General features: G+C 41.2%; 1 protein-coding gene across 1 annotated transcript in view; it reads right to left on the bottom strand.

The window, feature by feature from the left end:
* ACACA (acetyl-CoA carboxylase alpha) overlaps nucleotides 1-25,808 on the bottom strand; it is a 290,659-nt gene that overhangs the window by 186,987 nt on the left and 77,864 nt on the right. Inside the window, exons 27-28 of the mRNA XM_075264375.1 lie at nucleotides 22,053-22,142; nucleotides 19,663-19,781 (exon numbers count right to left, since the gene is read on the bottom strand). Of these exons, the coding sequence (XP_075120476.1) occupies nucleotides 19,663-19,781; nucleotides 22,053-22,142 (209 nt within the window). The remainder of the gene's footprint in view (nucleotides 1-19,662; nucleotides 19,782-22,052; nucleotides 22,143-25,808) is intronic.

The raw sequence follows: 25,808 nt of genomic DNA, 5'->3' as shown, positions 1-25,808 counted from the left end.
CAGACAATGGCACTGTATACCAGTAGTAAAAATTGTGGGTGCACGTAACCCCAATATATTCTTTGAATTACCAGTCAGAAACTGGCACTATATGGCAGTAGCAAGAAATGAGGGTATTTGTATTCCCAATATATTCTTTGAATTCCCAGTCAGACAATGGCACTGTATACCAGTAGTAAAAATTGTGGGTGTATATAGCCCCAATTCTATTGCTAGGGGACTTGCAGGGTATTTCTGGGGTGAAGGTGGGGGGGCACACCGTTGGAACGGGTATCGGGGTATATATCGGGTATACGGGAATACACTGACAGTGTATTCCATTCAGGATCCTGGGAAAGCTGGGTTGCGGCGATTGAGCCCGTCAGTGCCACGTTACACTGACAAGCTTCTCCCTGGAATTTAGCTCTTACAAGAGCTGTTGGTTGTCTTCTCCTTCCTATCCTAGCCTGTCCCTGCCTACCCAGAATCTAAGCCCTAGCTAGCTGGACGGAAACCTCCGTCCTCGGTGAATTGCAAGCTCAGAATGACGCGAAGCTGGGCGGCGCTGTTCTTTTAAATTAGAGGTCACATGTTTTCGGCAGCCAATGGGTTTTGCCTACTTTTTTCAACGTCACCGGTGTCGTAGTTCCTGTCCCACCTACCCTGCGCTGTTATTGGAGCAAAAAAGGCGCCAGGGAAGGTGGGAGGGGAATCGAGTAATGGCGCACTTTACCACGCGGTGTTCGATTCGATTCGAACATGCCGAACAGCCTAATATCCGATCGAACATGAGTTCGATAGAACACTGTTCGCTCATCTCTAGTCCTAAAGACTAGTCCTATAAAAAACATAAGGTGTATGTGTGCTTGTTCGCTTGTAGAAGCAGAGTGGAAAACTGATTGATATGCTTCTATGCACACACACAAAAATAATATATACAGTACATACATGCAGAGATACACACAGACACACAACATGTAATATGTGTGTGTATGTATATACGATAGATAGATAGATAGATAGATAGATAGATAGATAGATAGATAGATAGATAAACTTTATTCTGCCTTTATTCTGCAAAATCCTCTATAAAAACACACAAACTATATTAAAGGACATATATGTAATTGTACTATAACTATATTTTTTTCTTACAATAAAGTCACAGCGCGGAGCAGGGTCTGCTTATCTTACATAGTTGGATATTTAGCACAGGTGGGGGAGGGGAGAAAGACATATTTCCATCAAGTCAATTTGGAATTAAAAATGAAGACACAATGGAAGGAAAAATGTAGTTAAAAGGGTTGACCACTTTCAGACCAATATTGAGAGACAACTACTTACTTATCTTGCATTGTTTCAAGAACAAGTTCAAACCTTCACTGAAGCAGTCCACTTCTTTATGTTCAGATTCTGAGGTGTATCATATTATTTCAGATTTTAAAGGGATTCTATCATTAAAATCCCATATTTTACTACTAACACATAGGAATACCCTAAGGCTGGTCTTACACGACTGTAGTGGTTTTTGCGGTCCGCAATTTGCTTATCAGCCACACTAAATTTCACTCCAAAAAGTCATTACGCAGACGTCCGCTTCCATTGGCACGTGCCCATAGAGTCCCATGCCATGATGTCTGTGACTTTGCAGACCTGCGGTATTCAGTGCGGACCCCGGTCAAGGCACAACAAACTATGGATAAAATATCCAGTGGTGTAAGAGGCCGCACTGAATACAACAATGTGTCCACAAATGGTCCGCAATTGAGAACCTACAATTGTGGACTAAACTTTACTGTTGTGTATGACCAGCCTTAAGAAAGGCTATTCTTCTCCATCCTTTAAAAGTCTTCTCTGCGCCAACGTTCCGGTCATATTCCATGTTTTGTGCGTATGCAGATGAGTTGACTGCGCATGTCTCATGGGCCATTTTTCAGTGGCCGCTACGTGAGTGAAGGCAGTCACAGAAGAAGATGCAGGAGGATGCGCACGGCTGCAGAAGAAAATTCCGCTAGAGGAAAAGAAAGCTAGTAAGCTAGCTAGCAAATCATATCAAATGCCACTGAAATGCCGGAGTCCGTGACTCTAACCACAGAACTGGTGGCTATAAACCTACTCTGCTTCTGAGCAGGTGCCATAGTTCCCCATGTGATCCAGGACATGCATCCTGGTGCATGAATGTGTTAAAACATAATGTTCTGGTTTCCTTCAGTCACCATTAGAGGTATATTCGGAGTTTACTGCATACTGTGTGCGGTATGTGTGCAATTGATTTGACAATAAAAACAGTGGGGCAGACTTATTATATTTTGTATGCTAGCCTTCTGGCTTACAAGGTATAAAAGGCCACCCATTTTTTTGTGCAAATCGGCCCTGCCAGATTTATTATAATTTACAACAGAAATGTTGACATAAATGATGCTGAAAATCTGCACCTTATGAGATGTGTGTACCTTGTCATAAATGAGGCACACCCTCCTTCAACTAAGGGGTCTTCATAAAGCTTCCCTAATATGTATTAAAAACCTTACTGGTGGTTAGAGGCAGGCAAAACATTTTTTGTTGTACTATTGAGAGACACGTCTCCTTCCTGCTGGATCCATTTCAGGCTTACACTAAAAAAACTTAAAGGGGTTGGCCACCTTCAGACCAATATTGATCAACAAATGTACAATAAAAAGATATACAATTTTTCAATATACTTTCTGTATCAATTCCTCACGGATTTCTAGATCTCTGCTTGCTGTTATTCATTCTGTTACTTCTAGAAGATAAAAGTCTGACCATGGTCATGTGATGAGTACACAGGTGCACAGCCGATTACCAGGCAGAAGTCTGATTATTGGGCTGTGACTATAATGAGCGGCACCTGTGTGCTCATCACATGATCATGGACCGTAAATCACATGACCATAGTCAGAGTTTTATCTACTAGAAGTAACAGAATGAATGGCAGCAAGCAGAGATCTAGAAAACTATGAGGAATTGATACAGAAAGTATATTGGAAAATTGTATCTTTTTATTGTACATTTATTTATCAATATTGATCTGAAAGTGGCCAACCCCTTTAATCAAAAACTGCAGTGCTGCTTTTTTCTTTTTTAAGGGCACTGTGTGAAACCACACTAAAATATATCATTCTATAAAGGTTGGAAATTGATATTAATTATTCATTTAATTAGTTATGCTTTCTTCCAAATATCGAGATAAAATGACCAATTTTTCAGAGTTATATCAACCTATGAAAAATTAATCTGCACTTCAGGCAAAACAATGCCCACTATAGACTGCCCTAGAGAAAAAAAGAAAAAAAATGAATGGCTAAATGGTATTGGGAACAGAAAAAAATAAAAGAAGATCATTATGAAGAAATTGCATTAAAATAAGATTGCATTATTTTAAAGATGCGGAGAGTAGGGAGAGCAGATGGACCCAGCTGTGTGTCCTATTCCGATTCTGATTACTTTCCTTGTGTCTGCAGCTCATTTATTCATTGCAGGCTTACCCCATCCTAAAAAATGCTGCACTAAAATTAATGGACTGCTGCTCAGCTAAGAAAACTCCACTGGTAGAACAAGTCTAGCGAGAAATATGTAAAAAACATTGCAGACTGAAAAAATGGGAAGAATTTGATGAAAGAAAAGAAATCTAATATATCTCTTAAGCAAAAGATTCCTCACATTTCTTAATATACTGTGTAAGCAATAAAATAAACCTCCTTATGGTGCCTCGATCTTATTAAAAGGCGTGTCCAGCCAAGAAAGATGTAGCAAAAAAGTCATACTTACCTCAGCAATTCCCATTCCAAAGCTTACAGATCACTACTGTTAGGAGTATTTAGGTTCATTACTTTCTATTTTTCTTACCTGGGGAGTTTTTGGCTGCGCAGTGTCTGGGGTGGCATCCTGGCGCTGCGGGGTTGTCCTGTCGTGGGTATTGGTGCACACCTTCTGACTTGCACGCGTGCACTGCTGGTAGGCAGCTTTATTTCCTGGTTGATTAGTCTGTCCTCCCATTTGCACCTGGGAGGAGTGGTCTCTACTCTGTATTTAAACCCATGCCTCCCATGGTTCTGTGCTGAGTGTCGCTTTTACAGAGCTAGGCCTTAGAAAGGAGGAGTAGGTGGTTATCTTGGATAGAGGAAGTTCCGTGGTTGGTTTTTGGGAGGTTTGGGTGAACGAGTTGGTGTTTATGTTTCCTTGGCTATATCCTATCGGACAAGGGATTCGAGATGGACCCTGAGAAGGTCAGGGCAGTCTTGGAGTGGCCGCGACCCGAGAACCTAAAGGCGGTCCAACGGTTCTTGGGGTTCTCCAACTATTATCGCCAGTTTATCAAGGGATTTTCTGAGGTTGTGAAACCTATCTCGGACTTGACTAAGAAGGGGGCTGACTGTGCTAAGTGGTCGCCAGAGGCGCTAGCTGCGTTTGAAGAACTGAAGAAGCGGTTCTCGTCCGCTCCCATTTTGAGACAGCCGGATGAGAGGTTGGCCTTCCGAGTGGAGGTGGATGCCTCCTCGGTGGGGGTGGGAGCAGTACTTTCTCAGGAGTTCGAGGAGGGTACGCATCCCTGTGCCTTCTTTTCTAAGAAATTCTCTGCCTCTGAACGGAATTATGACATCGGAGATAGGGAACTACTGGCAATAAAACTAGCGTTTGAACATTGGCGTCATTTCCTGGAGGGGGCCAGAAGGCCAGTCCAGGTATTTACTGACCACAAGAATTTGGTTTATCTTGGGTCGGCGAAGAGATTAAATGCACGGCAGGCCAGATGGGCTCTATTTTTTGCGCGGTTCCATTTTACCGTGACTTATGTGCCGGGTTCAAAGAATGTTAAGGCTGATGCTTTATCCCGGTATATGTCGACTGAGGAGGAACGAGAGGCGCCTGCCACTATTCTTGGGGATGGAGTGGTGGTAGCAGTATTGGGCGCGAAATTGGAGAAGGCCTTGATCGAAGCGCAACACGCTGCACCTTCCAAGATACCTAGAAACAAGCTTTTTGTCCCAACTACTCTCCGACAAAGTCTCCTGAGGGAGTGTCACGAGTCGGTTCTTGCTGGTCACCCGGGGGTTTCAGAGACCATGAGATTGGTGTCTAGGAATTTTTGGTGGCCAGGGTGGAGTAAGGATGTCTTGCAGTTTGTTCAAAATTGTTCGGTCTGTGCAAGAGCCAAGGCGTCGCATACCCGTCCCCACGGTCTTCTACATCCATTGGAACCTCCTAAGGCACCTTGGACTCATCTGTCTATGGATTTCATCACGGGCCTTCCGGTGTCTAAGGGTTTCACGGTCATTTGGGTAGTCGTTGACCGCTTCACGAAAATGTGCCATTTGATCCCGTTTTCCAGGCTGCCATGTGCCAAGACACTATCAGAGGCGTTTATTAAAGAAATTTTAAGGTTGCATGGTCTTCCTGAGGAGATCGTTTTCGGACAGGGGACCGCAATTTGTGGCTAAATTCTGGCGGGCTTTTTGCAGCAGGTTGGGAGTTACACTGTCGTTTTCCTCCGGGTTTCACCCAGAGTCTAACGGACAAACAGAGAGGAAGAATCAGGATGTGGAACAGTTTTTGAGGTGTTTTGTTCGAGAGAACCAGAATAATTGGGCTGCCTTTCTCCCCCTGGCAGAATTTTCCCTAAACAACCATGATTCCAATGCCACAGGTACCACACCTTTTTTTTTGCTCCGGTGGTAGACATCCTGTTTTCGGAGTATTTTCTTCCATTTCTTCCCCAGTTCCGGAGGAGGAGCTATTTTCTAAAAAGCTGCAAGGGGTATGGTCCCGTATCCGAGAGAATCTGGTGCGGGCATCGCACCAGGCTAAGGTCCAATGCGGATCGGAAGAGAGGAGAGTTGCAGTTCTTCCCTGGTGAGATGGTTTGGTTGTCCACCAAGAATATCAGGTTGAAGGTTCCTAGCAAGAAGCTGGGTCCCAGGTTTGTGGGTCCTTTTAAGATCATCAAGATGGTAAATGAAGTGGCAGCGCAGCTGCAACTACCTAAAAGGTGGAAGATAAACCGGGTGTTCCATGTCTCCTTGTTAAAGAAGGCCAAGAAGGGAACGTCTCCAGTTAAGGTTCCACCAGTTTCTGAGTCCGGGGAGTATGAGATATCCCGAGTTCTGGATAGCAAATTTGTTCGGGGGAAGCTACGGTATCTGGTGGCGTGGAAGGGATACGGTCCTGAGGATAATTCTTGGGTCCTGGAGTCGGATATGTCAGCCCCCAGACTCGTGGAGAAATTCCACAAGGAGTTCCCGAAGAAGGATGCTCCTAGAGAATCCGGAGTCTTCTCCTTGAGGGGAGGATCCTGTTAGGAGTATTTAGGTTCATTACTTTCTATTTTTCTTACCTGGGGAGTTTTTGGCTGCGCAGTGTCTGGGGTGGCATCCTGGCGCTGCGGGGTTGTCCTGTCGTGGGTATTGGTGCACACCTTCTGACTTGCACGCGTGCACTGCTGGTAGGCAGCTTTATTTCCTGGTTGATTAGTCTGTCCTCCCATTTGCATCTGGGAGGAGTGGTCCCTACTCTGTATTTAAACCCATGCCTCTCATGGTTCTGTGCTGAGTGTCGCTTTTACAGAGCTAGGCCTTAGCAGGAGGAGTAGGTGGTTATCTTGGATAGAGGAAGTTCCGTGGTTGGTTTTTGGGAGGTTTGGGTGAACAAGTTGGTGTTTGTGTGTTTTCCCTTCTGTGTTCACCAATCCTTCCTCTGTGTGTAATTGACTGTGTGAGTGAATTGCCTTATCCTTTGATTTCTACTCAGTTTCCCTGTGTTTGTTTCCTAGTGTAAGGTTCCTTCCCATATTGGTTTGGGGGAATCCTTTCCCACATTTTTCCTGTGTGCTGCTTGTGTTGTTAGTCAGCGCACACCCTTGTCAGTCCCTGTCAGTAGCAGCTTCACTTGTTCGTTAGGGGTGACCCCCTTTAGTCTCCAGTCCCTAGAGTTCTTATAGGGCATTCCTTCTCCCACTTCCCTCTAGGCCTACGGTATCAGTGAGAGAGGAGCTGTCGGGGTCAGGCTTAGCCTGAGTACAGCCGACCCACACCCGTGAGGCAGGGACCGGGATAGCTAGTGGGAGTAGTGCAGGGCGAGATTCCCTACTGCTATTCCTTAGCCCCGTTGCAGCTACCTGGACTGACATAACAACTACTTCCCAAACCCGTGTCAGTTACTGCTCAGAGCTGAGATCCACTTCAGCCAATCAATGGATAACCTGGTATGTGTTTCTCTATTGTTATATACTACTGTACCTTCTATGAAACGGTATCACTGAAATTTCCCCATTGTGGGACTATTAAAGGAATATCTTATCTTATCTTATTACTTGTACAACAAGACAGGACCAGGAAATAGAGACAAGATAAACATGGGAATGGGAGCACTTAGGAGATCAGTGAGGAGAGAAAATTCATTGAAATACACCATATAGAACTAACCATACAAGCTGTTTAGTTATATTATACTTCAGGCATATTTACCTGGTACAGGACTCTCTCAGCTACGATGCTACAGCACAGGAGGTACTAAGGGAGGGAGGCATGAGATGTACAATGTGTCTGGGCAAGAGCTAGCCTGCTTGGAGAGCAGAAATTGTTTTTATACTTTTAAGCAAGTGTAAAAGTATAATATTGCAGCAGAACAACTTATGGTGGGCATTCATTCACTTTAACAAGGCGGGAATGGTTTGTATGACATTATTCAATATAGAGTGGCCTCAGACATTTACACAACCTAATCTTTCAGTCCTCAGTCCATACGAAAGTCGAGCATATCACCACAAAATTGTTGAGATATTGTCAATCAAAAGCTACCATATCTGGCGGAATCTATCTTGGAGGATGCAATGAAGACCATCATTGATCATGATCCAGTTCAGTTTGGATTTGACAACTGCCTTTTTGAGGCAAATTGCAATTTTTGCGGCAAAATATAAAAATAAAACAAACTGATGGGCTTGTTTAGAGATCCCAGGAAGAGTTATGTTAAGTGGGGACTGTGAAGGTGATAAGCAGAGATTTATGAGAGTAAAATCACTCCACCAAAACAGTCTCACCTTGGTGATAGACCCCTTTAAGGGGTATTCACACGGAGTAACACGGCGCTGATTCTGGCACGATAAATTGCGTAATAATCAGCTCTGCAAAACAGAATCCCATTGACTTCAAGGGGTTCCGTTTAACGCTCGTAACACATTGAAACCAATGGTGAGGCATTTTTTGGTCAGGATTTTGAGGCAGATTCCTGACCAAAAAACTCTGTGTGAACGCAGCCTAAGGAGCCCAATACGATAAACACTCCTCCCAAGATACTGGCACCCAGAACTTCCCTGCTCAAAATGTCTGAACTGTCATAGTGACTAGACCTACTTGAACAGTTGGTCTCTGTTGCCATGATATTCACAAAACAAAAAATAAATGCTCAGTAATTAAATGGAAATACTGTAAAGTATGAATACAGCCTATGACTTTAAGGGGTGCGCTGATAGGGAGTTTAGGTAAAGCACTGTATGTATGGCAATTAAGATTAAGATTATAAATAATTAGCTAGAAAAAAAAAAAAGGTTTGTAGACGTCATCAGTGAGTTAGATTCATTATGTTATGGACTAAAGCAGAGGTTCTCAAACTTATTTTGTCTACCGCCCACTTCGAGAATTCATTATTTTCTAGCGCCCCCCCCCCCCCAAAAAAAAAAAAAAAAATTTTTTTACTTTACTACATCTTAAGAATCACAATCGCAGTCATTATGTTAATAATTAAATTATGTGTGTCATGTGAAAATAAGACTTTCTGATGAGGGTAATGTAAAACACCATTTTGTAATATTAGGAAAACTTTTATTCATGTTATTAAAACAAACATTTCAATTTTAATTTTAAAACTAATCTAATGTGAAGGATGAATTTAATGATTTTTAACAAGTTTGTTAATATCAGGCTCGAATTTACTCAAAAACAGCCGGAAGTCACCGCGTTCGGTAATCTGCAACCGATTTCTCTTTTTAGTTAGCAACGTTGCCACAGCACTAATTCCACGTTCACACAAATACGATGATGGGAATGCTATCAAAAATCGTTGAACGATGGACCACAATCCAGGGTATAATTGCGGGATTGGTGATGTGTATGTGATGTGTATGTGTGGTGCAGACCCAGGCTGGCTCCGTACACTCAGCCCCCCACCCCCCTCTCCCCCCACACAGCAGGGAGCTACGTCATGTCGCTCCCTCAGCAATGAGCAGGGGGCTGGTGCTAGTGTCCATAATGAAGTGAATAAAGTAAGATAGTGGACAAACAAAGCAGTTTTGCTGAAGCAATGTATTTAGGAAAAGTCTTAAATCCACATTAACAAGCAGTATAGATAGAATCATTGTTATGATACCACCCCTTTAAATTAGCCATTGCCCCCTTAACTGCTTCAACGCCCTCCAATCTTCTCTGTGCCCTTTACTGCCCCCCTATAGGCCTCCAGCGCCCACAAGGGGGCGTTATCGCCCACTTTGAGAAAGACTGGACTAAAGGTACAGAATACTTCTGAAACATAACATTTAAGATGAAAAGTATTTGGACACTTGACCTATACATGAGACCACCAAGTTTTTAATTTGATTTTATAGTTTTTAATTTTGATTTTATATATATATATATATATATATATATATATATATATATATATATATATATATATATATATACATACATACACCAAACATACTGTATGTTCAACATCACTACAGAACTTTTGACAACAAAGTTGAACAAAAAATTTGTCTGTGACTCACTGTTGGGCTGCTATTAAGCTGTGATAGACACAAACAGTCAAGTTGTAGACATGTTGCATAGTCACAAGTGGCAAAATAAAAAAGTCAAATACCACTTGCGACCAAAATCCAACAGATTTTGATTTTCTCGGAGTGTTGAGTCACATGATGATGCATGACACAATTAAATACAATGAAATTTTTGTTGAAGTCCATGTCTCGCCTTAGGGTCCATTCACACTGAGTTAGGATTTTGGCGCTGAATCCGTGTTAGAATCCACATGGAAAAAATGTCTCCCCATAGAGTTCTATGGGTTCCACTAGCTTTTTTTTATTTTTCTGCTAGCGGAAAAAAAGCTTCCTTCGGGCGGATTTTGCCTGCAAAAACCAACGCAGTCAATGGGAGGCGGAAAATCCGTAATTGGCAAAAACCACGTGGAAAAACTGCTAGCGTTTTTTTTCTTGGCCCATACACAGTGCTAGAGGAAAAAAAGACTTCCTAATTCCTGAAGCGGATTTTTCCTTGCCAAAATCCTCGCCAAAGAACTCTGTGTGAATGCCCCCTTAGGGTAAGTTCACACAGGGTTTTTTTGGTCCGGAACCTGAGGCGGAGGCCGCCTCAAGTTCCGGACCAAAAAACGGGTAGCCGTGACTGAATGACGGTGCACTGCAGCGGCATCCGGTTGCGCACTCCGCTCTGTATTAGGCTCAATGAATGGGCCTAGTCAGGAGGATGGAGTGTCTTCAGGCTGAATTGTGAGGCGAAACGGCCTGAAGAATGAGCATGTCGCTTCTTTTTGCGGGAGCCAGAACAAACCACCTCCCGGAAAAAAGAACTGACCGGCTCCCAATGATTTAAATGGGACAAAAGACAACTGATGAATGCAAAAAAAAAAAAAAGAAAAAAAAAGAATATGGTTATTTTGGACAATATTTGGTTCTGGGCGAGGGTGAGCCTAAAGGCCTGCTAACACAATGGAGTCACCAATGAGTCAAATATTCTAAATAGAGTGAAAAATTAACTCATTACAATTAATAAAGAATATTGTTCATTTCCTGATTAAAGTATTCTGATCCATTACTAGAGTGACCACTAAGGGCTCGTTCACATCTGCGTTCTCCTGTCCGTAGTGCAGGTTTCCGTTTCCTGCATAAAACAGAGCAGGATACGGAAACCTGCAGGAGTTTTTCTCACCCATTCATTTGAATGGGTGAGAAAGCTGTCCGGCCGTGAGCGGCGGTGAGTGTTTTAGGCTCTCCGCCGCGAAACCGGGTTTTAGAATCCGGACACAGAGTCGGACATGCAGTACTCTGTGTCCGGATAAAAAAATCCGGTTTCGCGGCGGAGAGCCTAAAACGCTCACCGCCGCTCACGGCCGGACCCAGTCTATGGTTTCCGTCTTCTGGCATGCAGAAGACGGAAACCATAGAACGGAGACCCTGAACGCAGGTGTGAACCTAGCGTAAGAAGGAAATATAGTGAAATAACCTTTTTTAACGTGTAAAACATCTGTATAGCAGCACAATACCTTCATTCTAGACGTACTCCTCATATTAGGATTTTGTAAAAACATTGCATGTTGCAGTGTCAAATTTATACTGCTCCAAATAATTAGCACATTTTTGTCTATGAAACAAAGTTAAAGGAGGCTACCCTGATCAATTCATAAGGGCTGTTCTGCATAAAATAGTTTTGTGTGTTTGCAGCCACCGATTGTAGAATACAACTGATCCGCTTATGACTCTTAACATCTAACCACAGCTAAACACTGCCATCTAGTGCAATTCTCTATAAATACATTCTTGATGAATGGGGGAAAAAAATACACTAATTTTACGTAGGTTGTCTACACAGAAGACTATATCTGCTAAATGATATATGCATCAGCCATTGAAATAATTTTTAAAAAATGTTTATACATTCAGATATGTGCTTACCAGTTTACAACGACAGTCCATTTGCTATTTTGTATTAACAGTTTTCATCACTGGTCATTCCTTGTGAAATGTCCATTCATACTCATGTTACACTGTCCCTGGGCACTAACCTTGTTTTTCTTGAAGTTACATGTAATTTAGCGCCCTAACCATACAGAAGTATACTGTCACAGAGAGGAGAATAGGATTGCTATGGCCATGCACATTGGTCAGTAATCATCTTGTTCACATATATTTAGAGACCTGATATTTTATACGAATCATAAAGCTCAAGGAACTTATATGTGGCACAGGCAGCTTTCTTTTGGTGATAACAGGTAACATAGCTAATGTTGGATAAAGACACAAGGTAAACCTATAAACCTACCAAATTAATCCAGAGGAAGACAGAAAACCCCACAAGACCAATGCCTATTGCTCCATCTGAGGAAAAAAAAAAATTCTTCTAAACTCTAAATATGGCAGTTGGACTAGGTCCCTAGATCAACAACCTATCCCAACAAAAATTCTAGCTCCCATAACCTATGATAGTCTTACTTTCAAAAAAGATATCTAGGCTCCCCCTGAATGTTTATAAGTTATCTGGCTTCACATCTCCTGGGGCAATGACCTCCATAGTTACTGTAAAGAAGCCCTGTCTATAACTATGGTAAAATCTTTTTTTCCTTTAGACGTAGAGGATTCTCCCTTATCACAGGCCTCGGTTTAGAGAGATCCTTGTGAAGATCTGTACCGTCCATTCATAGATTTGTACATTATTATTAGGTTGCCCCCAAGTAGTCTTTTTCCAAACTGAACAACTCCACATTTGCCAACCTGTTTATACTTGAATCCAGAAATCCCCTTAAATACCTCTGGACGTGCTCCAGGTCAGGTAAGTGTATGCTATGGATATCCCAGCCAGCTCTCATCCAGGAGCTAGCCCTTTTTAAAAGTTTTATTGAATACCTTTTAATCATTTTCACATGGACTTAATCTACGGTACATTAAGGCCCGAACCCCATTTTGCAAATATGCAGCATTTTGGCCATAATGGAAATGACACGGCAAAAAACGCTATATATTACAGAACCTGCAAAATGGATGGTATTCTGACTAATCCCATCTACACTTCGCAAAAAAAAAATTAAAATCTGTAGTGAAAATGCTGTGATTTCATAAACTGTTCTGTTTTTGTAAATCACAGCATGTCAATTCTACCTACGGAATTGCTGGCGGTAGAATGGGTAAAATAGAGATAGAAAGTCTGCAGAGGAAAACTGCAGACTTTCAGTGAAAAACGCTACAGAAAAAAAATGCAATGTATCTCCATCCATTTTTTAATGTGAATTTGACATTTATTGTGTAACAATGGGAGATCATCATTCCTGTAAATTCCTATTAGTCAAGGCGTAACACTAATTCTTACATGTAAAATAGGCCTATGCTTATTTTACACTGATCCCAAGTTGTAGCCTGCATCATAATCCAATTCCACAGGCTTAATTGTAGGAGTGGTAATACTTATCTTTTGAAGTATCTAGGTATATCAACCTTCCCCACTGAAATGGCTCAGAACTAGGAATAAATAGTCTGGGGAATACACCATTTCCCAAAAGGAAGAAAACAGCACTCTAGCAAATCTCTAGTAAAACAGGAAGCCTTCAGATGCAAACTATTACTGATGGGGACCACCTATGACACATACAATGACCGTTGCCTCCTGTCTAGCTCTCATTTAAGCAGCAGCAGAAGTCTACCACCTACAGCAAGAAGTGCCATTTCTTTCATACCTGCCAGTAACTGATAGGTGTCTCCTGTTCCTCCAGGAACAGTGTGTAGAAAATACAACTAGCACTGATTGAGATTCATCTAACCAATGTTAGGCCTGGTTACTGCATACATACAAGGTAGGGAGTGGTGTTTTTAAGCAAGGTAGCAGTGCAGGAAGGAAGCCTAGCACTGAAAGGTTGACACTCGACCATTCAGTGCTCTGCTTCTTTTGGTATTTGTCAATCCTCAGCAGTCAGCCCCACACTGAATAGAAAGTACTGTATACACTCGAATATAAGCCGACACGAATATAAGCCGAGGCCCCTAATTTTACCACAAAAAAACTGGGAAAACTTTTTGACTCAAGTATAAGCCTGGGGGGGAATGCAGCAGCTACTGGAAAATTTCAAAAATTAAAATGGTCAGAGTTTTTGGGTGCAGTAGATGCTGGGTGCTGGGGCAGGGGAGAGGGAGTTTTGGTTGTCTATCTGCCCCTTCCCTGAGCTTGAGGACTGTTTTTTCTTCCCCCACTTGGAATTCAATCTGGCTGAATATAAAGTATCTGCAGTGCTCCTATTAGATACCCTATATTCAGTAGACCGGGCACTTTCAGACACAGGGATACCTAATGTGTATGTGTTTCACAGTAATTTTCTACTTTTGTATGTATTCTACGGAAAGGAGTGATTTAGAACTTTCATTTTTAAATTTTTTTTTTTTTTTTTTTTTGCTGTCTTGAGTACAAGCCGAGGGGGGCTTTTTCAGCACAAAAACTGGGTTGAAAAATTCGGCTTATACACGAGTATATAGGGTAATTAATTTTCCTATTCATAGAGATACCATCAAATCTTGAACAACCCTTTTTATTATTAATTTTACCATCATTTTAGAATGTATGCATATTCCCTTCAGGCCCTACAAGGGACCCTCAAGCTCCAGCAGCAGACCTGCATGCGGTAATGCAAGAAAAGCCATCATGTGCATTAGCTTAGGTAGCCTTAGGCCAAGAGCACACCTTCCATGAGGTGAAATGGCAGTTTGGCACATATGAGGGTTTTCTTTCCCTGCTATGCTATATGGGAACAATATTTTAATGTTTTTAGACTGGGCATTTTTTTTTAATGTGAGGATGTATAATTTGTTTGTTTTTGTTTATTTATCTTTATTTCAATTCTAGAGAAAGGGATGTGATTTGAATTTTTAGGTTTTTGATTTTTTTTTAAATATTTTTACAATAAAAAATTATTTTTTTAAAACTATTTTATTAGCCCATCCTAGGGGGCTTGAACCTGCAATCTACTGATTGCAATTCCCACAGACCTTATGGCAGGACTGGGAGCCTTCAAAAGGCCTCCGCCTGATGTAGCAACAGAACAGCTACCGCAACAAAGTAATTTACCCGGCGCCTCTGCAGCAGAGCGGTCGCCATTTTTACTGTAATGGTACACTGGATGACAGGAAGGGGTTAAACATTTTGTATAACCATCTTAGTGGTGTCTTTTTATTGGTCACCAATGGATTTAACCATGAATGAGACAAAAAAAAACAAAAAAAAACGCCTTATACATCTTTGTACATGGAAATATAAAAAAGTTACGGGCATTAGAATACAGCAACTCCAAGAATTTATTTATTGTTTTTGCAAAGTATTGGTTTTTTTAAAGGGTTTAAATTTAGTATCGCTGTAATTATATCAACCCATAGAATTTAGGTTACAGGTCACTTTGGCTGCATAGCGAACACTGTAAAAACAAAGCCTGTAAAAAAAAAGTAGTGTAAACATATTTTTTCTTTAATTCTACCCCATTTGAAACCAATGAAACATAGTTTATCTAAACTTGTGAAACTTCAAAAATAGAAACCAAAGAGTTACCCTCAATCCAACCTGGCAACTGTATCCATCATAGCACCATTTACCATTCCTTGATGGCAAACATGACCCATCAAACCACTTAACAACAGCATGCTAGAAGAAAATGTCTACTCCAGAGTTATCGGCAGATTCTCCATTAATATCCGCTCCTGAAACCATGCAGTTAGTTCAAAGCACACTTTTTTTTTTGGGCCAATGCCCAAGCAAAATGTGCCAGAATTCTGGCGTAATGCATGGCAAAAGTTTGTCTAATATACTGTGCACCACATTTATAAAGGTTTATAGACACTACTACGAATTGCACAACAATAGGTGTGACTTTGCAAAAGGGAACGTGGTACTGTATTGATGATTATGCCCCACTTTCTCCAGATAAAACTTGAAGGGAGGGGGAGCCTCGTCATGAAAAAAATGTCATTGAAGTCAATGGGAGTCTGATTTTTACACATGTATTCTGCAAAAATGAGCGCGCGTTTACTCCGTGTGCATGGGCCCGAAGTCAGTGATAACACACTCAGTGATTGGACACAATCTGTGATAAATATCTGTTGAGTCCATTTGTCATCTGAAACACCTGACAGAGGGTAAGATCCTTTAATGCATTGTTGTGGGCCTGTAGATACCTCTTGGATACCATGATGTTATCGCTGGGGATCCGAGAGGTGGGGGTAATCCTGCTCCAGAACCACCTGTATGCTGTGATGGCAGGGGTTAATCCACCGGCGTTGGAAGTATCTTCTGATTCCGATGGCTATGCAATACAGCCAAGTGCCAGAAGTAATGTGCAGGCTTTACGTTAGCGCGATGTGAAAGTATGGTGTAGAGTGGAAAGGGGTCAAAAGCAGGTTATACCTGCTTGTATCAGGAATGTGATGGTCCTGGAGGGGCCTAAATCTCTAATCTGCGATGGGATCAATAAAATGTGCCATGTGGTATTATCCAATCCATCGCAAAAGTCATCAAGGCTGCCGTATTATAGGCTCAAATGTTAGGGAAATTAAGACCCCCATTTAATTTAGGCTGTTGAAAGATATGATATAGTATCAATGGCCAAACCTCCCCCTACCTCCCTAAAATGTAATGCGCCATTCAAATCAGCGCTTCAGGATTCTCGGGGTTAACTTGAGAGCCTTATATGTGCCCAATCTCCTGGATATCCTGGACTATTGAAGTCAAAATTGTTACAGGGTCCTTGATATTGTCCACAAAAGCAGCGAATGGGAGGTCACAATGGACAGTGAAAGGTTGATGATCCATGAAGCACAGAGTAAAGAGACAAATTACAAAGTAAGGATGAATGAACGTATATAGTGATGTGTAACTCTGGGGTTTTTTACCTTTCTCTGTAATTTGGCCTAGATGATGAATGAATGAATGAATGAATGAATGAATGAATGAATGAATGAATGAATTAGATTTCTAAAAACCAGGTCCAAAAATGTTCCAAGACCAAACTGTCTCCTAGACTTGTGAAGTGATACAAGTCCTCCTATCTCCTGAAGTTTGCTTGAATTCCCATGCAGGTGTTCTTAGGGAAGCTTGTATCTTTGTTTGCAAGTGCTGCCCTTCGCAATGCACAATGCTCACTCCCCAGGTCGCTACTGTGTTGGTGAAACAAGCGCTGTGCGTTGAGACTTTGGGCAGAAGTGGTCCAAAGTACGCCTAAGTGGAGATGGGAGAAGGCCCAGCTGCCAGAGGATTTTGGCAATAATGCCTTGTAGGTGTGATTGAGCTCAGAATAACCCTAGGACCGTCACTTTTGGGACATAATTCTAATGTGTTACGAAGGAAGTATATGCTGCTGGAAATTGGTGGAGGTCCTAAAATGACCTGACAGATTGCCTTTAAATCTTGCAGAATAAAAGACAATCATAATTGTTGACGTAACTTAGAGTTGAGCGAGTACTGTTCGGATCAGCCGATCCGAACAGCACGCACGCATTGAAATCAATGCACGCAGCCGGCACGCGAAGGGTTAAGCGGCCGGCTGCCGTCAAACCGGAAGCACCAGGTGCTTCCATTCATTTCAATGCGTGCGCGCTGTTCGGATCGCTGATCCGAACAGTACTCGCTCAACTCTAAGTTAATGTCTTCTTCAAAAGTACTCCATGCCAGAGGATACTAAGCTGAATTCAGCCATTGTGGACAGTTTGTGCTCCTGTACACACTTCCATTACACATCGCAGGTTGTCATAGTGACAGACCTGTTATAGTAGAGTGAAGGGAACCATAATAACCTGCTCCCTGTCACTAAATCAGCAAAACATTGCAAAGCATTGGAGCGCTGCTTTAGCTAATGCAAGGGCTTGGCTTACACATGAGTTGGCTGCAATGAGCACCTGTAATTATGAGGTTATAGATTTCTTGTCAAGGAAGGACACAATGTCTGCACATATATACACATACATCAATGCTCATATGCAGTAAAAGCAAATATTACATGGTCCAAGCACCCAAGAGATTGTGATGAATAAGTTCTGGGGCAGGGCGCCCCCTGGCTGTTAAAGTTGTAGTCTGATAATTTGTGAACTGTCCCCATCCTTACTACCCTGGCATTGGAAACATCCGCAGCCACAACTGACCTGCGTATAGGTGCACATAGCCTCAGCCTTCTGGAGCTACTCTTCCTGAACACCCAGAGGCAGGTAGTGGACCCAATGATGGATCAGCGCTTTCCTCAGTAATTTGCTTATGTTTTTATCTCTGTTTCTTTCTCAGATTTTACATCTTCTTTTGAAAATCAATTTTAAAAAATTAAGATACATAATACATTACATAGAATCTACAACCAGCAAGACCACTTCAAAACTCCTTATAAGCTGTTGAATGGGCTCTGGTGGCAGTGAACATTATGTTATATTGAAATCTTGATGCAGAGAAAATCAACTTTTAATCCACTTGCAAATGAGTGTTTCACTGGTGAAAATAGGTGTCAGATATGGACACACTGCATAGTCCCTCTGCATAAAGACTGAGTTGCCTTTCGTAGGAGCACTTTGACAAAATAAAGGCATGTTCACGAATATGAGCATATACATTACGAGGAATAATCAATGCAGAGAGAGGGGTGGCACTACTGAGTATATGCAAACAATATTGTAGAGGATAAGGGGTAAACTTCATACAATTCACTGGTGGTGCTCACAGTAAGCAAAAAAAAGTCCAAGCGTAGTCCAGAAATAGAGAAAAATGGGCACTCACTAGAGATGAGCGAACACTGTTCGGATCAGCTGTTCCAAACAGCACGCTCCCATAGAAATGAATGGAAGCACCTGGCACGGCGACCGGCAAAGTGTACGTGCCAGGTGCTTCCATTCATTTCTATGGGAGCATGTTGTTCGGAACGGCTGACCCGAACAGTGTTCGCTCATCTCTAGCACTCACCATTAGAAGTATGTTGTAAAAAATCCAATCTTTATTTCAAAAGTCCATGTTAAAATACATACAGGAGGAGGCACGCCTAGAGAGGAAGAGTGACAGTTGTTTTGTGCGGATAGCACTTTTTCAAGCAGGCTGAGCTTGAAAAAGTGCTATCCGCACAAAACCGCTGTCGCTCTTCCTCTCCAGGTGTGCCTCCTCCTGTATGTATTTTAACATGGACTTTTGAAATAAAGATTGGATTTTTTACAACATACTTCTAATGGTGAGTGCCCAGTTTTATCTATTTCTGGACTGCACATTACGAGAAATAGAAGCCGTTTTAGTAGTGACAGACTGCCTATAAAAGGTACAAATAAACTATACAAATTATCTAAAAACTATTTACAAAACTGAACCTGTCTGGACACTCGCCCAAATAGCTGGGGTATGTCAAACAGTTTTATAGTAGATTGCTGTGAACTTTTATCGAATGTGTTTTTTGATCATGCACTTTTTACCAATAAAAGTTGGTACAACTGGATGTACTAATACACCATATATGTTATTACTGCTCACTGTTGTCCTCACTGTCCAGTTTGATAATTATTTGCTTTCATTCCTTGATTCAGATGGAATAATCTGAGTAATCTGACGAATTATTGGTTAACTACTATTACCAACCACAAGAAGTTATAGACTTTTTAATTAATATAACATTTCTGGCAAAACCTATACACCATATTATGCCTAATGCAGAGGCTGAGATGGTGGAGCATAAAACCAAAGAGAGAAGCATTTTCATGTTCCACACCTTCTACTACACATATCTACTACACTTTTTACCTGGAATATTGTGTTTGTTTTCACGCTGAAAACAAGACTTAGTACTTATGGAAATATAGTCACAACAAATATGCATGCATGTTGACAACAATGTAAGATGGTATCTGCTGAAAACTATAAAGTGTAATATAAAAAATATAAATTAAAAAGCACAAACCTGTTTGGATGAGATGTTGGTAACATAAACTGAAACTCAACAACACATGTGTTGTCCTTTAGCTGCCGATGCTGCACACTGTTCAGTTCGTATGCGATGTATGCCCGCCGTACATACACCTGAACAAAGTAGAAAATCACATAAACAATAAACATTACATTTAGGCTATAGATAGTCATGCTTAGTGAGACAAGTGTGAGGGGCTTATAGATGTAGCTGTAATGTCCTGCACACTGTTTTACCACAGATTCTATATGGATACCAATGACACAATACATGGTAGTTGGAGGCATCTTTAAGAAAAGGCTCTAAGCAGAACAGAAGGCTCTCCAAGGTTGTATTCACTGAAATACTGCTTGTGCTATGGAAAGACAGTGATAGCTTAGGAAGTTAAATGCATTGCTAAATTTTGGTGCAGGAACGAAGGGTTTGGGTTCCTAGAGCACTGAGCAGACATTACGTTGGGGTTCATACTGTTCTCTGCAGATAATTTGCACCTGAATGGAAGGGGGTCTGCTGTGAAGAAGACATAAGTATGAAATTAAGTATGTAATTTACTGTGGGGCAGGGAGAATTACCTTTAAAATATATTTGTAGTATCCAGCTCACCCTTGTATCATTATCATCATGTTGGGATGAACGGAACCAGGTGGACCTTGACCGGTGGTAATTGTTAACAGACGAAAAAAAGTGGAAATCCAGCATCAGCCAAACGAAGATGAATAAAATTTAACCTTTATTCTTGAGGAAGGAGGAAACCTAGTTCTGAAACGCGTAGCTGAGTTATACTATGCATCTCCTTCAATTCCCTGTGGATATGATGGTTGTTTTTTATGGATAAAGAATAAAGGTTAAATTTTATTCATCTTCGTTTGGCTGATGCTGGATTTCCACTTCTTTTCGTCAGGGAGAATTACCACCTGCTGGGGTCAGCAATATCTATGTGGGGTGGGGGGATATTACCTAAGGAGGGAGATAAGTGACAACACTATTATTTGTGGGGTACTATTTCCTATCAGGGAGGAGATAATTAGGAAACTATTACCTGTATGGGGGATAATAATTAGGAAACTATTACCTATGGGGGCGACTATTACCTGTAGGACAGGATAATTAGGACACTATTACCTATAGTAATACATTATTGTTGCCTTCAAATGCAACTACACCTAACTGGCATAGCAATCCAACAGCTACAACATCTTCATATTTTCATTTATACGGTTACTGTACATATGACATAATTGTTTTTTTGTTTTTAGTTTTATTTTTTAGGAGGGGGTTATAGGACAAAGTGAATTACTTGATATAACCAGTCATTTTGTGTTTCCACCATAAACTGGCCTCACGTGCAGGATCAAATAACACCCTTTCTATTGGTGTATTCCGTAATCATTCTGTTGCAGGAAAGTGAAGTTATAAATGTTTGAAAGCATATAAAGTCTTATGTTATGTAATATATTCACAGTGGGATGGGAACAGCTTCAACCTGGTCACACTGTCCACTTGCTGATCACGCTTCTTCTAGTGTGACTGACATCTCCATCATTACTGCACTCCCTGACATCACAAGGGAGAGCCAAAAAGATTACCCCAAGAAAAGGCAGATGAGTGCTGGTCCAGAAATGAAGATTTTTATCACAAGATGTCAATCATGCCCATGAACTGTGCTAAGTGGACAGCGTGATTAGGCTGAAACAGCTCAGCGCCCACCATGACTACTTCATGGTTTGAAACTTCACTTTGCTGCAACCGAAAGCTTACAGAGGGTATCAATAGAAATGGGCCAGGTTATGGTGGAAAACCACCTAACAGGTGGCCTTTACCTTTTTACAGAGATAAAAAAGATAGTTCCATAAACTTTATAATATGCAGCGGGACACATATATAAACAATAATTCAACCAAATAACCTCTAAAAATGAAAGTGCTGGGACCCCTTTCTATCATGAGAACCCCACCAATTATGCATTTATCAACAATACATTTGATGATGCGGGTGACCATTATTTGTCATGGGCCAACCATTTTTAAGACTGGATTCACGCGACCGATTTTCAACTATTAAATTGTCTGAACATCATGACAGGAGAACATACTGTTCTGTGGTATGTCGCTGGAAGGCAGGGACTCCTAACACCATAGATAATCATACTAGGAGTCCCTCTCTTGGCATACTGTTCAGGCCAGTATATCTGGCACAGACATGGATGGAGTTTCACAGCTGAAACCCAGATGTGCACTGGTGATCACAATATTGTGGCCACTACATTTCCCCAACTTCCCCCATCAAAATGTGCCTTCAATAAGACAGTATTTTTGAAATGTCATTGCATTGTCATGTCATTATGATGTCATTGCACTGTAGACAAGGATTTGAGACATATTTACCTCTAATGCAGCCATTCTTACCACCTGGTTGCTGTGGTAAAAAAAGTTTGGCAGGACATCAAAGATAGAGGTTTCAGACAGGATAAGTTTCTGAAAAAAAAAAAACAACAATAAACAAGGAGAGTAAGCGGACTGATACAAATTACTAGTTACACATGATATTTACATTGTTACATTATACTGTGCTTGCTATGCAGTGTTAGAATTTGGATGGGGAAATCAAGGGCTACTCCATAGTATATAACCTGGTGTGCCGCCAACCTGCATAGTGGCATTTTTATTTAGAAAACGGTTGTTAAAGGGAGTCTATCCCCAGAATCTAGCATACAAACACAGACCCATGCATAGGTTAGGATCACCCAAGTCAAAAATTGTATTGCCTTTTGGTAATCTGGGTCTCTGTTGATGAGATATCCCCTTTTTGTCAAAATGCAAATGGATTCGATTGAGCAATGATGGTGTTGCTGTTAATCCAAAGAGACAATGAGTGAATAAGTGACAATGCCCTCATTGCTCCAAAAAGCTTATTTGCATATACCCTTAGGGGTCGTTCACATTACTGTTGGTGACCGTCATTAGTGTCCTTTACAAGATTTTAGCAACGGACACTTGAACCATCACAAATCGAAATTCCATTGATTTCAATAGGATTTTACCAGGTGACCATTAGTATCCTCTTATACCAAATCTGTCACATAATTTTTTGTGAACAAAAAATCCTGCATGCATGACTCGTGTCCATGATAAATAACGGTTTGATAACAGACGTCAATCTTCTGTTATTTATTAACATTAAAGTCTATAAGTAACTAACGGTAACGGACAGTAAAGCCTCAGAGTGAAGCCTCAGCAGGAAAAGATATTCCCTTAAAGCCCTTTTCAGCTAATTTACAAAAGAATAAAACACAGATTTTCATGAAAATGGAGATGCAATGCAGAATAAAAAAGGCATCTTAGGAACTGTAGAAGCCTCCCTACAAAGCACTGTCATTAGTTTAATACCGATTTTTCTACTGACAGACTCATCTTAAAGGACACAGCCACATTTTTCAAAACTGACATGAGTCATTTTAGAAGGTAATAGCTTACTTAACTTACCAAAATGATTTTGGAGTGCAGAATCAATTTCAGGTACCATGAATATCTGGAGAACCCTAAGGTGCCAGCTTTATATTATTTTCTATTTTCCCATTATTAGATACCCCCTACTAGCATCCCTAATCTATAGCCTGGAAATATGACGGGGCTCAGAAGTAAAAGAGCAGCATGCACATTTTCAGCCCTAATTTGGTTATTTACAGTACACTGTAGTGGGCATCTACAAAAGGTCTCAGGTATGGCGTAATAAGTTGCTGTACTGTCTCTCCCTAATGAAACAAAGAACTACATGTAGACCTCTCACATAGCCAGTGGATGAGTTATTCTGGCTTGGCTATGATTTCCAGATAATGCTCTTTTAAAAAACCATGAATGATCTATAGGGAGCAAACATTAGGGACTACTTTCTGTACACCATGTTGTAAAAAGTACTCAAGTAAAAATTCATTACCAACATCCCAGGATAAATTCTTTGTGGGTGCAGTTTACAAAATGGGGTCACAGCTCAGATAATTCCATTATAGGCATTTTATGGGTTCTACAATAACCAAATTAGGGCTGAAAATGTGCATGCTGCTCTTTTACTTCTGAGCCCTGTCGTATTTCCAGGCTATAGATTAGGGATGCTAATAGGGTGTTATCTTGGGTACAATAATGTCATATTTTTGGCCATAGACTGCTGCTTGGGCACACAGCAGGGTACAGATGTGAAGGAACACTAAGTTGCGTTTGGAGCACAGATTTAGATTGGTTTTTGGAAACTGACAAAAAAGGTAATATCTCAACCAGGATTCACATGGGTAAAACACTTGGTTACTTGATCTCTTAGGGAGCCTTCACACGATGTAACGCTGCGCTCATTCTGATCGTAAAAACACATTCAGAATGAGCGTGTAAAAAGCAGCTCCCATTGACTTGATTGGGAGCCGGCATATGTGTGCTCCCCATTGAAATCAATGGGAGGCTTTTTTCCCTATGCTTCGTATTCCGGCTCCCATTCAAGTCAGTGGGAGCTGTTTTTTACCCGCCCATTCTGAACGTGTTTTTACGATCAGAATGAGCGCAGCGTGAAGGCTCCCTTAGAGGGCATGAAAGCAAAAAACCAAATATTATGTTACTGATTTTGGTTCCAAGTGAAATATATTTCTAAATTAACACACCTTACTTTGACACCTTAATTATAGTTTTACTTTATTACTTTGTAATATGCAGATCAAATTCCATTACCTTTAAATATTAACCCTCTCCTGCTCTGCATTGTACTGTTACATCGCGCTGAACATATAATTAACGTTTAGCGTCTTAATAGGATGGCGCTGTAATGCTGACATTCAGGAAGATTCCGCCTGAGGAAAGCAATAGAAGTGAATGGGAGGCGAAAACTGTGTCGCGTTTTTTGGCAAAAACATGACCAAATGCGTTTTTTTACATTCAATTCACTTTAGGGGAGGGAAAAACCGCCTGGCATTTTCTGAAGCGGTTTTTACAAAAAAAAAAGCTCCAGAAAACACTCCAAAAACCGCAAGGTCCAAAAACCACTTCCTAATTAGGAAGTGTTTTTTTACCGGACCAAATTAAGCCACACGTAATTAGGGTCCATTCACACGGAGGAAAATGGAGCTTTATTTGGCACGGAATTTTCAGTGCTGAAAAAAAAGCCTTCCATTGACTTCAATGGGTTTCTGTAGCTTACTTGATTTTTTTCAGCTAGCGGAAAAACCATCCTCCACGTACTTCAGGCAGAATCTGCCTGAAACTCTAATTGGGAATCAGCCCCAAAATCTGGTTTAAATTCCTGAAGCAGAAATTATTTGTCTGTCAAATTCCTCCGAGTGAAATGGTCCCTAGAGTATGTCTGCATAGGGTGGATATGCTTCAGATTCTCCATCCATATTTGTGGGTGGTAAATCTGCATTTTACATCTGCAGCATGCCAAATTCTGCTGCAGATTTACACCATGGATTTCACCCTTTGTAATGCATAGAGCAGTGGAATATCTGCTGCAGAAAAATATATGGCTTTTAATTTAATGAGCATGATATATAGCAATTATATATATAACTCAGAATACTGCGCACATTACATTGATCATGAGATCGGGGCCCCCGAAATTAGGCTCTATACATATAATGGGGAAATGTGAAGGTGAAAGTGAACGTGTTGAGGGGAAAACAACAGTTGTGACTGACAGGGACGGATTAAAGTAACGGCGCCAAATAGTTGCTGCTAAAGGGGCCGCACCACCACACACACACACACACACACACACACACACACACACACACACACACCACCATATAAACATCACACAGACAGTACATATACACCAACCCACAAGCACAACACCACACAAATACCACAACACACCACCCAAACACCAGACCACTGTAGACATACACAACACAAACATGCATACATACGGCTCACACGTTTGCATACACACACACGCATAAATATACACGGACCAAACACATGCATGCACATGCATACGCATGGATCACACGCGCACACACACACATACACGTACGCATTGACAAAACACGTCTGGTATCCTTAGTCACTGCTTGCACCCTACAGTATTTTTCACGGGCCTACGGGCCATAGATTTGGTGGTTCCATAGACTTCTTTGTGCACAAAGCTGTGAATTTTGCAGGCTC

The sequence above is a fragment of the Leptodactylus fuscus genome, chromosome 2 (assembly GCF_031893055.1).
Source record: "Leptodactylus fuscus isolate aLepFus1 chromosome 2, aLepFus1.hap2, whole genome shotgun sequence".
Classification (NCBI taxonomy): Eukaryota; Metazoa; Chordata; class Amphibia; order Anura; family Leptodactylidae; genus Leptodactylus; species Leptodactylus fuscus.
The sequence above is the reverse complement of the archived record's forward strand: the minus strand, read 5'-3'. Positions and strand labels throughout refer to the sequence as shown.